Raw genomic sequence first — 12,922 nt, 5'->3', positions numbered from 1 at the left:
GATGTTTGAAATAGAAGTTCTTTATATAACAGATAGGCAAGTCATTTTTATATACTGTATTTTCAGACGTGAGGAAGAGGAGGCGGCTCGACAACAAGCACAAATTCAAGAAGAGATGAGGAGAATTGCACTAGAAGAAGAACGGAGACATATGCAGCAGGTTAGTTTAGTGGAACCACAGTGGAATGGATTCTGGTCTGTGTAGAACCCTGATGCAGAAAGTGTTTCCTTTTGGTCAAGAACCCTGGCTGTGGGAAATATTTTGTGTGGACAGGGTTATGTCTCTTATGTAGTGCTAAAAACTTACACTAATTCCTGCTTGATGGGGTTCTGGGCATTCTTCTAATCTTAAAGGGTACAGTCCTTGCATCACTGCTTTTCCATATTCTCATATCAGATGTAGATAGAAATACAAGTTACAGTTTCGTGTCATCCTTTGCAGATGACACAAAAATCAGCATGAAAATTACCTCTGCTGAAGACATTGAAAAATTACAAGCAGATATTAATACAGTTTTGACTGGGCAACAAAAAAAATAACATGGTGTTTAACAGTGATAAATTCCAGGTACTCAGGTACAGTAAAAATGAGAACCTTAAACTTGATACAGGGTACAAACCATAATTGAACTTGCACATAGTAGGAAAGCAACGTGTAAAAGACTTCGGAATAATGATGTCTGATAACCTAACATTTAGGGAGCATAACCAAGCAAATATTGCAGCAGCCAGAAAAAATGATAGGATGGATTATGAGAACTTTCAAACCCAGGGATCCCATCACAATGGTTGTACTATTCAAATCACTTGCGCTGTCTCGTCTTGAGTACTCCTCAGTACTCACTTTCCCTTCAGAGCAGGAGAGATTGCTGAAATTATAGGGAGTACAGAGAACATATACGGCATACATAGATGCGATATAGCACCTAAATTATTGAGATCGTCTCAAAGCTCTCCAAATGTACTCACTAGAAGGAAGACAAGAGAGATATCAAATAATATACACGTGGAAAATACTGGAGGGGCCAGGTACCAAATCTACACAATAAAATAACAACATACTGGAGTGAACGATATGAAAGAAAATGCAGAATAGAACCAGTGAAGAGCAGGGGTGCCATAGGCACAATCAGATAATACTGTATAAATATCAGAGGTCCATGGTTGTTCAACATCCTCCCAACGAGTATAAGAAATATTGCCGGAACAACCGTGAACATCATCAAGTGAAAACTAGATAGTTTTCTTCAAGAAGTGCCGGACCAACCGGGCTGTGGTGGGTATGTGGGCCTGCGGGCCGCTCCAAGCAACAGCCTGTTGGACCAAGCTCTCACAAGTCAATCCTGGCCTCAGACTGGGCTTGGGGAGTAGAAGAACTCCCAGATCCCCATCAAGCAGGTAAGCCCAGCCCAAGGCCAGGCTTGACTTGTGAGAATTCCACATTTTCTTCTGTGGGGAGCCCCTACGATAAGCTCCCTGGAGCTTATCGGGCTAATGTATGATATATTAGACCGGGACATTAGCTAAGGAGTTCAGACCTACCAGGGACCAGTGCCAGAACCTAGCCTTTTCAGAGAGATTTCAGGGAGCAATGGCCCTGGAAAACCCCCTTGTGGTTGGTGTTTTCCTTATCTGCCATCGACCGGGGTTAGGCACCCTGAAAGGTAGGCATAACAAAACAAACCCCACATGGTAAAAAACTAAAACATAAAACCGAACAGAGAGGTAGAAACTCCCTACAATCCCAAGGAAACGAGCAAACATCACAACATCACACTGCAGCACTGATTGTCCGCGCACCCCCTCCCACCCCGAGAGGGGGCGGGGGGAGCCCCGGACTTCACCACGCCGGCTGCCTAGCATCAGTTCATAAGCTAATGTCAACTGGGATAGACATCGCTTCTCTGGCCACAGTTTCCTAGGCGGTGTTTGCCTTTCGTGGCGTTCACTGCCGTGTGTTGTGTTGTGCGGTGGCCAGGTGTTTCTCATCAGTACCGGGGCTGCATGCTCTTAGGGGCTTCCTTCCGAAAGCGCCCTGTGAGTACTGCCCCTGCGTGACAGGGTTATCTTCCCTGGGGTGTTCGGGAACCAATCCCGTAGAAGTTCTTGCTACTCGGCATTTGCCTAGCCCCTGGGGCCAGCTGGGGGCTTGGAGCCTATGTTTGGCCCTGGGTAGGGACTGGTATTGTGCTGGTTAGGGCGTCAAGGTGTTGCGTGACCTGCCACCTAAGCGGCGACCGGTTCCTGTTGCCTCTGGAGACGGTGTACTTTTGCGGGGGTTTTCTTTTGTTTATACAGTATTTTCATTTGCCTGGTGGGGGTCTGCCTAGTGTGGCTATAGTTCCACTGGTAGTGTTTGGTGGCCCTCTGCTAGGCCCCCGTGATTGTACACGTCGCAGGGGTTTTCAGTGTTGTCATCTACCCCCTTGTTAGTTTTGGATTTTAACCGGTTAGCAACACCTTGCCCAGGCTTCCCATAGTTGTTACCCTACGGGCCCTGGAAACCCCTGTCGGAGCTCGGTGGACCATTGAATGTGTCTTCCGGGTTCCAGCCCGTCTTGTATGGGTTCGTTGGTTGCTGTGGCCTTGTCTCCGGGTGACAGTCGCCACTTTTACCTCCGTCATGCTGCCTGTTGGGTCACTGACACCTTGACCCGGAGCCTTGCGAGATATATTCTCTGCTTGTTCTCCAGTACTCTCCTGATGTTATATTATATGTAGCCACTACATGAATAAGAATCAGGAGTTAACATATTGAAGAAGGCATAAAATGTATAGGTAAATAGTTGAATATATTGTGTATCATAATTAACAATGGTACCAACATTTCTAACAAATGTTATCAATATAGGTAACAGTAAGTTAGTATATTTTCTTGAAATGATGAATTCAACATTTGCTACATGTCAGTAATAATAAAACTAGCAATAACATTATTGATAAATATTTTGATTGTTAAAATTAATTTAATATTTGCTTTATTTTCACTATAGTTGGAAGAGGAAGAGAGGCAGAGACAAGCTGAGGAAGAAGATCGTCGCCACCAACACCTGCTGCAGGAACACTTAAAGAACCTTCTGCCTGCTTGGAACGCTACACCACCAGTGCCAGCACCTGAAGTAATTCCTGCTCCATCTCTTGCTGATATACAACGGGCACAAGAAGAGAAGGAGAGAAGGGTGAGTTTTTTGAGACGGGTGAGTAATAATTCTTTTCAAAGAATTATTACTATGCCACATTGCAGCTCTCAAGGATTGTATTTCACACCATTTATTTCAGAGGTTTTAAATTTGACTCGTCCATCATGTAAGAACCTACTCAGTCCTTGAACAGTCTATGGTGGTGCTCCAGGACCAGTGGTGGTGCTGGAGGACCAGTGGTGGTGCTGGAGGACCAGTGGTGGTGCTGCAGGACCAGTGGTGGTGCTCCAGGACCAGTGGTGGTGCTGGAGGACCAGTGGTGGTGCTCCAGGACCAGTGGTGGTGCTGGAGGACCAGTGGTGGTGCTCCAGGACCAGTGGTGGTGCTCCAGGACCAGTGGTGGTGCTCCAGGACCAGTGGTGGTGCTCCAGGACCAGTGGTGGTGCTCCAGGACCAGTGGTGGTGCTCCGGGACCAGTGGTGGTGCTGGGATAGTGTCGAGGTACACAAAAATGAAGGCAATATTGTAGAGCACACTGGTGATATGAATAAGGAGAGAAAAAATGAGACGAATGAGAACACAAATGAGAAAGACGAAAGCAACAAGGAGAAAGATAAGGGCAATACCGAGAATGAATGCAGAAACGAGAAAGTTGGAACAAAAAACACAGAGGTAGCCAAGTCGTGCACGGGTACAAACAAGAATAATACAATCACAAATGAAAATATTTGCTGGTATTATGCAAAAGGACAGTGTAGATATGGGCCCAGAGGCACGGAATGCTCATTCATGCACCCACGGAAATGCCGAAACTGGTTAGGGAAAGGCAGATGTCGTTTTGATACAGAGTGTAGATATTTTCACCCTAAGCTATGCACACTCTCAGTCAATGAGAGGAAATGCTACGATCTTCACTGCCCCAATTTCCACGTCAGAGGTACACAGCGCCATATAAGAGAAGAAGTCCAACATAATAGCCCTGAAAATTTTTTAGAGGCAGGTACAAACAGAGGGAGAAACAGACAGGCAGAAACGTGTCAGGAGTACGGATGGAGAGGGGGAAATGCCCAAGACTGGACTACAGTTCATCAAGCCCACACATACTACACCCCCCAACTACACAGAGACTACCACACTCCCCAGTATCACTTCCAAAACTGGACAAACCATTGCCACAACAACACACCCTGGGTCAGGGTAGAGAGGAGGGAGAACTACCAAAACCTTCCAGAAGTGACACACAATATGGACAATCATTCATATTTGCAAACATTCAAGGTTTAAAGCCAAAGTCAAGAAATAAAGTTAAGTTCATAAATGGCCTTCTATTAGAGTCAAACTCAATATTTGGGGCATTCACGGAAACTCATACAAAAGATTACATGGATGGTGAAATCTGGATTCCAAATTATAATCTATATAGATGTGATAGAAAAACTAGGTCAAATGGAGGAGTAGGTCTGTATATTAAAGAAGACCTGGTATGCACAGAACTATTAAATTCAACTAATGAGGTGGTAGAGGTACTTGGAATGAAGGTAGAGAAACTAAACCTAATTATTATTCTAATATATAAACCGCCAGATACAACGATTGAGGAATTCACAGAACAGATGCACAAAATAGAGAACATACTTGACAACCTAGCAAACCCAGCTCCAGATATTATCTTTCTTGGAGATTTCAATTTACCGAGTCTAAGATGGAGAACGGCAAACACAAATATCATAGCAGGGAATGACCCGGGAAATAACCAACCACAGGTTAGAGAACTTTTGAGATTCTGTGACAAATTCTCGCTCAATCAACAGATTACAGAACCAACTAGGAACGAAAACACACTAGACTTGTTATTCACAAACAATGATGAACTAATCAGGGATATCACAATCTCAGATACTTCATACTCAGACCATAAGCTCATTGAAGTGCGAACTAGCATAAATAACGGTAGTAGGTCTAAGAGACCCAACAAGCGAGAAGGAATATTCAATCAATTCAATTTCAACAATAAGAGGATTGACTGGGAAAAAATAAATGTAGACCTTGCAACCATTCAATGAGAGACGGTCTTAAGCGACAAAACTCCCACACAGGGAATAGCTCAACTGACAGCTGAAGCTTACAAGGTCTGCTTGAAGCACGTACCTGTGAGGAGGGGCAGAAAGAGGACCACTCTAGAAAGAGAACGGAGACGACTGTACAGGAGAAGGAAAAAAATAACGGAAATGCTTCGGCAGACACAACTATCACAAGCAAGGAAAACAAGCCTAAGCAGGGAGATTGAGGAAATAGAACAAACGTTGAAGCGATCATATGAGTCTGAGGAAATGGAATTGGAACAGAAAGCTATACAAGAGATAAGGAAAAATCCGAAATATTTTTTCACATACGCAAAATCAAAATCCAAAACCTCGACCAGTATTGGACCGTTAATTACAAATGAAGGTACGTACACAGAGGACAACAAAGAGATTAGTGAAATTCTAAGAAGCCAGTATGAGGCTATGTTTAGCACACCAATAAACAACATGAAAGTTGATGACCCAGACAGCTTCTTTATGAATGACATTCAAGCTGCAGATAATATAACGGATATTACCACAAACTCGGAAGACTTTGAAAGAGAAATTGATAATATGCCTATGCACTCAGCTCCTGGGCCTGACTCATGGAATTCAATATTCATAAAGAAATGTAAAGTACCAGTAGCGAGAGCACTCAGCGTAATATGGAGAAAGATCCTGGATACAGGGGAGATACCAGCAGCACTTAAATCTGCAGATATAGCTCCGTTGCACAAGGGGGGGAGTAAAGCCTTGGCAAAAAATTATAGGCCAGTTGCACTAACATCACACATAATAAAAGTGTTTGAAAGAGTGATTAGGAATCAAATTTCTAGTTTTATGGAAAACAATGAATTGCACAATCCAGGACAACATGGATTTAGAGCGGGAAGATCCTGTCTGTCACAGTTACTCAACCACTATGACAAAATCACAGAAGCCCTAGAAGAAAAGCAAAATGCAGATGTTGTATACACAGACTTTGCAAAGGCGTTCGACAAATGTGACCATGGGGTGATAGCTCACAAAATGAGGTCAATGGGAATAACTGGAAAAGTAGGACGCTGGATACTCAATTTCCTGTCGAACAGAACACAAAGAGTAACAGTCAATCAGATAAAATCGAGTCCAAGCGATGTTAAAAGCTCTGTACCTCAAGGTACAGTCCTTGCACCGCTACTGTTCCTTATTCTCATATCTGATATAGACAAAAATACACGCCACAGCTTCGTGTCGTCCTTTGCAGATGACACAAAAATCAGCATGAAAATTACCTCTGCTGAAGACATTGAAAAACTACAAGCAGATGTCAACAAAGTTTTTGATTGGGCAGCAGAAAATAACATGATGTTTAACAGTGATAAATTTCAGGTACTCAGGTACGGCAAAAATGAGGATCTGAAACATAATACAGGGTACAAAACACAATCGAATCTTCCCATAGTAGGAAAACAGCATGTCAAGGATTTGGGAATAATGATGTCCGACGATCTAACGTTTAGGGAGCATAACCAAGCAAATATCGCGTCAGCCAGAAAAATGATCGGATGGATTACGAGAACTTTCAAATCCAGGGATCCCATCACAATGGTTGTACTCTTCAAGTCACTTGTGCTGTCCCGTCTCGAGTACTGCTCAGTACTCACTTCCCCCTTCAGAGCAGGAGAGATTGCTGAAATAGAGGGAATACAGAGAACATATACGGCACGCATAGACGAGATAAAACACCTAAATTATTGGGATCGTCTCAAAGCTCTCCAAATGTACTCTCTAGAAAGGAGACGAGAGAGATACCAAATAATATACACCTGGAAAATACTGGAGGGTCAGGTCCCAAATCTACACAGTAAAATAACAACGTACTGGAGTGAACGATATGGAAGAAAATGCAAGATTGAACCTGTGAAGAGCAGAGGTGTCATAGGCACAATCAGAGAGCACTGTATAAACATCAGGGGTCCGCGGTTGTTCAACGTCCTCCCAGCGAGCATAAGAAATATTGCCGGAACAACCGTGGACATCTTCAAGAGAAAACTGGACGGTTTTCTAAGAGAAGTTCCGGATCAGCCGGGCTGTGGTGGGTACGTGGCCCTGCGGGCCGCTCCAAGCAACAGCCTGGTGGACCAAACTCTCACAAGTCGAGCCTGGCCTCGGGCCGGGCTTGGGGAGTAGAAGAACTCCCAGAACCCCATCAACCAGGTATCAACCAGGTTGTAAAGTCAGACAGGATCTTGATGTACTGTGGGGTCACTGGCAATAAATTCATTCAGACTGGAAGTAATTGTCAGAAGTCAGTTCAAGAATAATTACTACTCTTCCAAACACTTGCATTGTAACACTTGTCAGTGGGAGGTGTGCCTAGTCAATTCCCCAACCACCCAATAGATGACAGCACCATGCCCACCTTTGGGTCCACTTTACCTGAGATAGCTCACACACTTCCTGACTGTGTGTGATCAGAGAGCTGGAGCCAGTTTTAAGCTACAGTTGTATATTCATCCCAATAGTTTGTTTTTTGGGCACTGAACCAGTTATTGAGCAAGATCTGTTTTTAACGGTGATTTTTCATTTAATAGTCTTGGCTCATTGTTGAATGTGATTGTTTATTTCTTTGTTTTAGGAACGTGAAGTTGAGCTTCAGGTGCAACAACAAAGGCAGCGAGAAGCCCAGCGGCAGGCAGCAGAAGAGGCCCGCCAGAAGAACTCTGGTCTTAAGTGGGCAGCACGCGCTCAGGCGAGCCCTGCACCTGCACAGCCAGTCAAGTCTCTCTTGGAGATTCAGGCAGAGGAAGAAAAGGAACTTAAAAAGGTATGATCTGCTGTATTTAGAATTTGTTGAATTTTTATTTTAGTATTATAAATGCTATGCAATTTATATCAATAGCATTTAAAAATAAAATTTATTATTTTTAAGGAAGTATTAGATGTAGTTATGAGCTCTTTAAAGAAATGTTTCTGGCTATGGAATTATACAGGAGTTATTTCTTTTCCTTCTAATATTGTATGTCTTCTGCATGCGTGTATTTGAATAATGCGTCATTATTAGGTTTTCACGATAGATAACTTCTGACATTTCCATTCAACATCTCAAGAACAGGGTATTATCTTAACCTGAAACATAGACATTTTTTTATATAGTGCCGTGCAATTTCTTAAGAATTACTCGTATTGACCTGAAAAGAACAACGTTTATGTATAAGAACAACGTTAAAACCTAAGTTCTTTGTGTTATTCATTTTTGAATTGTACTATCATGGAATTGGAAAGATGTCTAGCAGTACTATTAATCAAATATAATTATTCAATATTCTCAAAATTGCATAAAACTGTCAACATAGGATAAGCTAAAAAAAAAAAAAAAAAAAAAAAAAAAAAAAAAAAAAAAAAAAAAAAAAAAAAAAAAAAAAAAAAAAAAAAACTGAGTATAGTTATCATACCTTGAACCCCAGGTTAATGTTATGATGTACCATCATGTGTTGCGTTTAACACTTTCGCTCTCTCGGCGTTCAAAAAAAAATCATACCCTATGCGCTTTCGGCGGTTCGCGCGCCTATGCGGTAAGACCGAAAAAGTGTACACTCTTTTGACTGTCCTGACAATAATTGAAGGCGCACGTATTTAAATTTGGTATCACTGTGTTCGCAATAAAATTGTCTATAAGAACATACCTATAAAATGCCGCCAAAGCATAAGGACTATCAACACCAAATAAAAATTATTTAGATCACTCGCCGAGAGCGCCAAACAGCAACAAAATGTTTCCACTCTCTTAATGGTTGCGAAGCCTACAGTTGTCCTACATCGCTAACTGTGGTATCATTGGAATCACAATAAAATTCTCTACACGGACATATGCATATAAATATAGATTCAATGTCGTAGCCCACCCAAAACAGTGTGGGAAGTGGCCGAAGTGTTACCCGCGGCGGCATATTGGCGAAACTCGCTTTGAAAAGTGTATATTCAATTCACTGTCCTGACTTTATTTGTCGATGTATGTATTTCATTTTTGTACCAATGTGCTCGCAATAGAATGTTCTATAAGAACATAAGTATTAAAGGTCACATAAGGATGCGTTTGACCGGCAACATATATAAAAACTACGTCGATTATACTCGTCGTGTCAATAATACAATTGTTTTACCACGATAATTCACTGCCACGACGTTCTCTTTAATAAGCTGTTCGGCTATTAGAGAAAACGTAAATTTCATGGCAAACATTTGTAAACTATTCCCAAGTTGATCGGATAATAAATGGATTTTCTACAAATATTTTTTCTTGTGACTCCCGAGAGCAGCACGCGTGCGGTGTGATTAATAATATTGGTGACAACGACGGTCTGCTTGGATGCGCGAAAGTGTTAATTATATCCTGATTTGTAGGCAAATTTTGTAACTATGGTTACGATACACCTGTACAAGTTAGCATCATAATTGTGGTGTGTTGATATGCCATACCAGACAAAGTAACTGATGGGTCAAAGCTAGGGAATTGAGGAGGAGCCAGGTGCATGTGGGCACCTTTAGTGTGCAGGGGTAACTACCTTGAGGTGCTTCCGGGGCTTAGCGTCCCCGTGGCCCGGTCGTCGCTCCTGGTTGCTGGACTGATCAACCAGGCTGTTGGACATGGCTGCCTGCAGCCTAACGTATGAGTCACAGCCTGGTTGATCAGGTATCCTTTGGAGGTGTTTGTCAAGTTCTCTCTTGAACACTGTGAGGGGTCTGCCAGTTATGCCCCTTATGTGTAGTGGAAGGGGTGACTAACAGGTGACTGTGAAGCAGTCAGCTGGTTTATTCATTTCAGTCTCATGTCTCGTTTTCTATATTCTGTTTAACTTGCTGATTGTCTTCATTGTCTCGGTCACATTTCTGGTGGCTTTTTCTTGGTTAGTGATTTATTATCCTCCATTCCGTGCATCTCTATAGAGGGGGCTAGGTTTTGCATATTGTCTTCAGTAGGGTTTACAGTAACTGCAAGGGTCTGGTGTGGATTGAGGTGGAGCTTATCCAGGTGGCTAGAATCAGGGGTCCTCTGAAGAGCTCCGAAGACATATTTTAATATGTCTGCCCTCCCAGAAAGCCTAGCTGACAAGATACACCTTACAGCACCTTGAGAATTTAAAGATCCTACGATCTGTTCTTCACTCAGAAGTGGTGCTCCTTTCACCTAACAAAGCATTTTTGAGTCAACCAGTGTATCAGAATGTGACTTCAATTTTGAACTTACTACTGTACCTGTGAATTACCTTCAATGAACTGAAGGAAATTATTAGTCAATTATTAGTTGTACTCCTTCAACATTATGAAGGGCATTAGAAACATCATTGCAACATCTGATAAAGTGATAACCAGCTGTTCAATCTATAGTGGGAAGAAATCCTGGTCAGAGGCTTGTCACAACTTGAGGATTTGAAGAGAACAAGGCAGTGGTTGCCAGTGTCATTATCCACCTTGCCCACCATCTAGGAGTGGACAGAGTTGACATGGTCAGTGTGGAGAAGATGCTCTAGTCTAGCCAGACATGCCTCACCAGAGAAAAGCCCGAACACCACCATTCTTCTGAGGATGACAGCAACTTAACAGATGATGATGTACCTGACCGATACTTCCCCACAGGATTTTTAGCAGCTGTTATTAATAAGATAATGTATGACCTAAATCTCTTAACTGAACAAGACAATTTTTTGACCGCAGCAAAGCAGTGAAGAGAGTTGCTGTTAATACAGTTTTAATGCTACAAAGAACTGCTCTGGGAGCAGCAGCTTTGATCTCGCCAATTAACTCTGGATGCATAATTTGAGGGTGATGATGCGCCACAGCTTGGTCAATCTTTCTGCCAATAACTACAATATTCAAAATCAGCACTGCCACATTTGCCATAAACAGGTTTGTTCCATGCACTGGTAAGTACATTTAACATGCTGTACACAATATTTTCTGCAGTAATGTATTATTAACTTTACAATAAAAAATTACCTCATGCTTATCTTTATTAAGTAACCAAATAAACCTATACGTACATTGTAACTACAGTAAAAAAAACATTACCATAAAGGGACCACTTCTCCGTAAAGATGCTCTTATAATGACCCATTACAAGTGCTGATTTAGTTGACACTCTAGTTTCCAGGAAACCTGGCGTTTCCTGGCGTTTAATGAGTTATGCGTACATTAAAAACATTGGTTTTCTATTTTCTCTGTGCAGTCTTTTCTATTCTGATATTTTTCAAGACATTTTGCTTATTTCGTTAGTAGTTGGTTGATTTTGGAATTACAGCAAGACAAGAGGCAACATTGTAAAAAGATAATGTGAGATATGGATATACAGTATACAGTACAGGTAACTTTTTATCAACAGCGGCAAGAGAAGGAAGCAGCAGAACGGGCTGCTGCAGTAAGCCATATGAGTTTAGGAGCAGCAGGTGTTTGGGGATCTGCTATATCTAATCTAACTTGGGCTGGTCGTGCTTCTACTGCTGGGTCACCACCTCAGGCCACTCACTCATCTAGTCAACAGGTGAGACTCGCTGGCATTTCAATTACGTATTAAAATGGCTTCACTTAAGGATCTTCTTAATTCCAAATTATCAAGTTGGGAATACAATACTAGAAATTTACAGCATGCAAGTAGCATGCTGTAAGTTTACTGCAACGAGTAGCAAACTGTTCATTTGTTACTACCTAACAATTACATATTTTGCAATTAATCGATCACTAGTATTGAAACTTTAACAATCATTGGTAGAGCATCAGTAATCAATGTATATAGTGACTGGGAACCTCAGTGGGAACCTGAGAAACCAGAAATACTATCTTAAACATTTAAAATTTTGGCTCGTTTAGAACAAGAATATTGTAATCGCTTTTGAATCTTTAAATTATTTGTCATAGCCAAAAATAAAACCATGAAAATAGCATGAGGTACTGTATACATGTCTATTAATATTTGTAGTCAGTGGGACCTTGCTTGAACAAAATAATTGAGACTGGATCGAGTATACAGTGCTTTGGATTCGTAGTCCTGAGGTTCCGGGTTCGATCCCCGGTGGAGGGGGAGACAAATGGGCAAAATGTTTCTTTCACCCTGATGCTCCTGTTACCTAGTAGTAAATAAGTACCTGGGAGCTAGACAGCTGCTATGGGCTGTTTCCTGGGGGTGTGTAACAAAAATGAGGCCTGGTCGAGGACCGGGCCACGGGGACTCTTAAGCCCCGAAATAATCTCAAGATAACCTCAAGATAAGAAGATAACCTGCACTGTACTTCCAGGTATTCTAGGTCTCCGAGAATTTTGCCATTTTTTGCTGAGGTTGGAGTGGGGGGGGACCCTTCTGTTTCCACTTTCAAACCCTACTACTTTAGCTAAACTTAGAACCCAGTTTCTTCATGAGATTTACTTGGGTAACCTTGTCATCTTAGTCGTCTTGGCATCCTGGCGTTGGCCTTCCTCAACAATTGGTTGGCTGGGGTTCCGAGTTGTTTGTTTTCCAGGGATTTGGTTCTTTCCCTGTTTGTAAGGATCGACTCATTAATAAAAGTTCCAGGTGATGCCAATTCAGTCATTGAGTTGGGATGGTCTTGATCACCAGACTGCTGCCTTATCTCTCCCACTATTGGCTATATGAACCAAGACCATCTCTGGCTCATGTTATTGAAGCCTCCATTTTCCTGTTGTAACACACTTTGGAACTTTTTGTTTAATGTTTCACACACA

General features: G+C 42.1%; 1 protein-coding gene across 11 annotated transcripts in view; it reads left to right on the top strand.

Annotated features, from left to right (window-relative positions):
- Positions 1 to 12,922, top strand: part of Gyf (GIGYF family protein Gyf) — a 149,837-nt gene that overhangs the window by 109,564 nt on the left and 27,351 nt on the right. For 9 of the 11 annotated variants that reach the window (XM_069334045.1, XM_069334047.1, XM_069334046.1 and 6 more), the window contains 4 exons: positions 67 to 160; positions 2,994 to 3,179; positions 7,827 to 8,015; positions 11,568 to 11,726. In XM_069334045.1, the coding sequence (XP_069190146.1) occupies positions 67 to 160; positions 2,994 to 3,179; positions 7,827 to 8,015; positions 11,568 to 11,726 (628 nt within the window). The remainder of the gene's footprint in view (positions 1 to 66; positions 161 to 2,993; positions 3,180 to 7,826; positions 8,016 to 11,567; positions 11,727 to 12,922) is intronic. The other 2 variants (XM_045754224.2, XM_069334048.1) reach the window with 1 other exon arrangement.

This window comes from Procambarus clarkii, chromosome 30 (assembly GCF_040958095.1).
Source record: "Procambarus clarkii isolate CNS0578487 chromosome 30, FALCON_Pclarkii_2.0, whole genome shotgun sequence".
In the NCBI taxonomy this organism is placed as follows: Eukaryota; Metazoa; Arthropoda; class Malacostraca; order Decapoda; family Cambaridae; genus Procambarus; species Procambarus clarkii.
The sequence above is the reverse complement of the archived record's forward strand: the minus strand, read 5'-3'. Positions and strand labels throughout refer to the sequence as shown.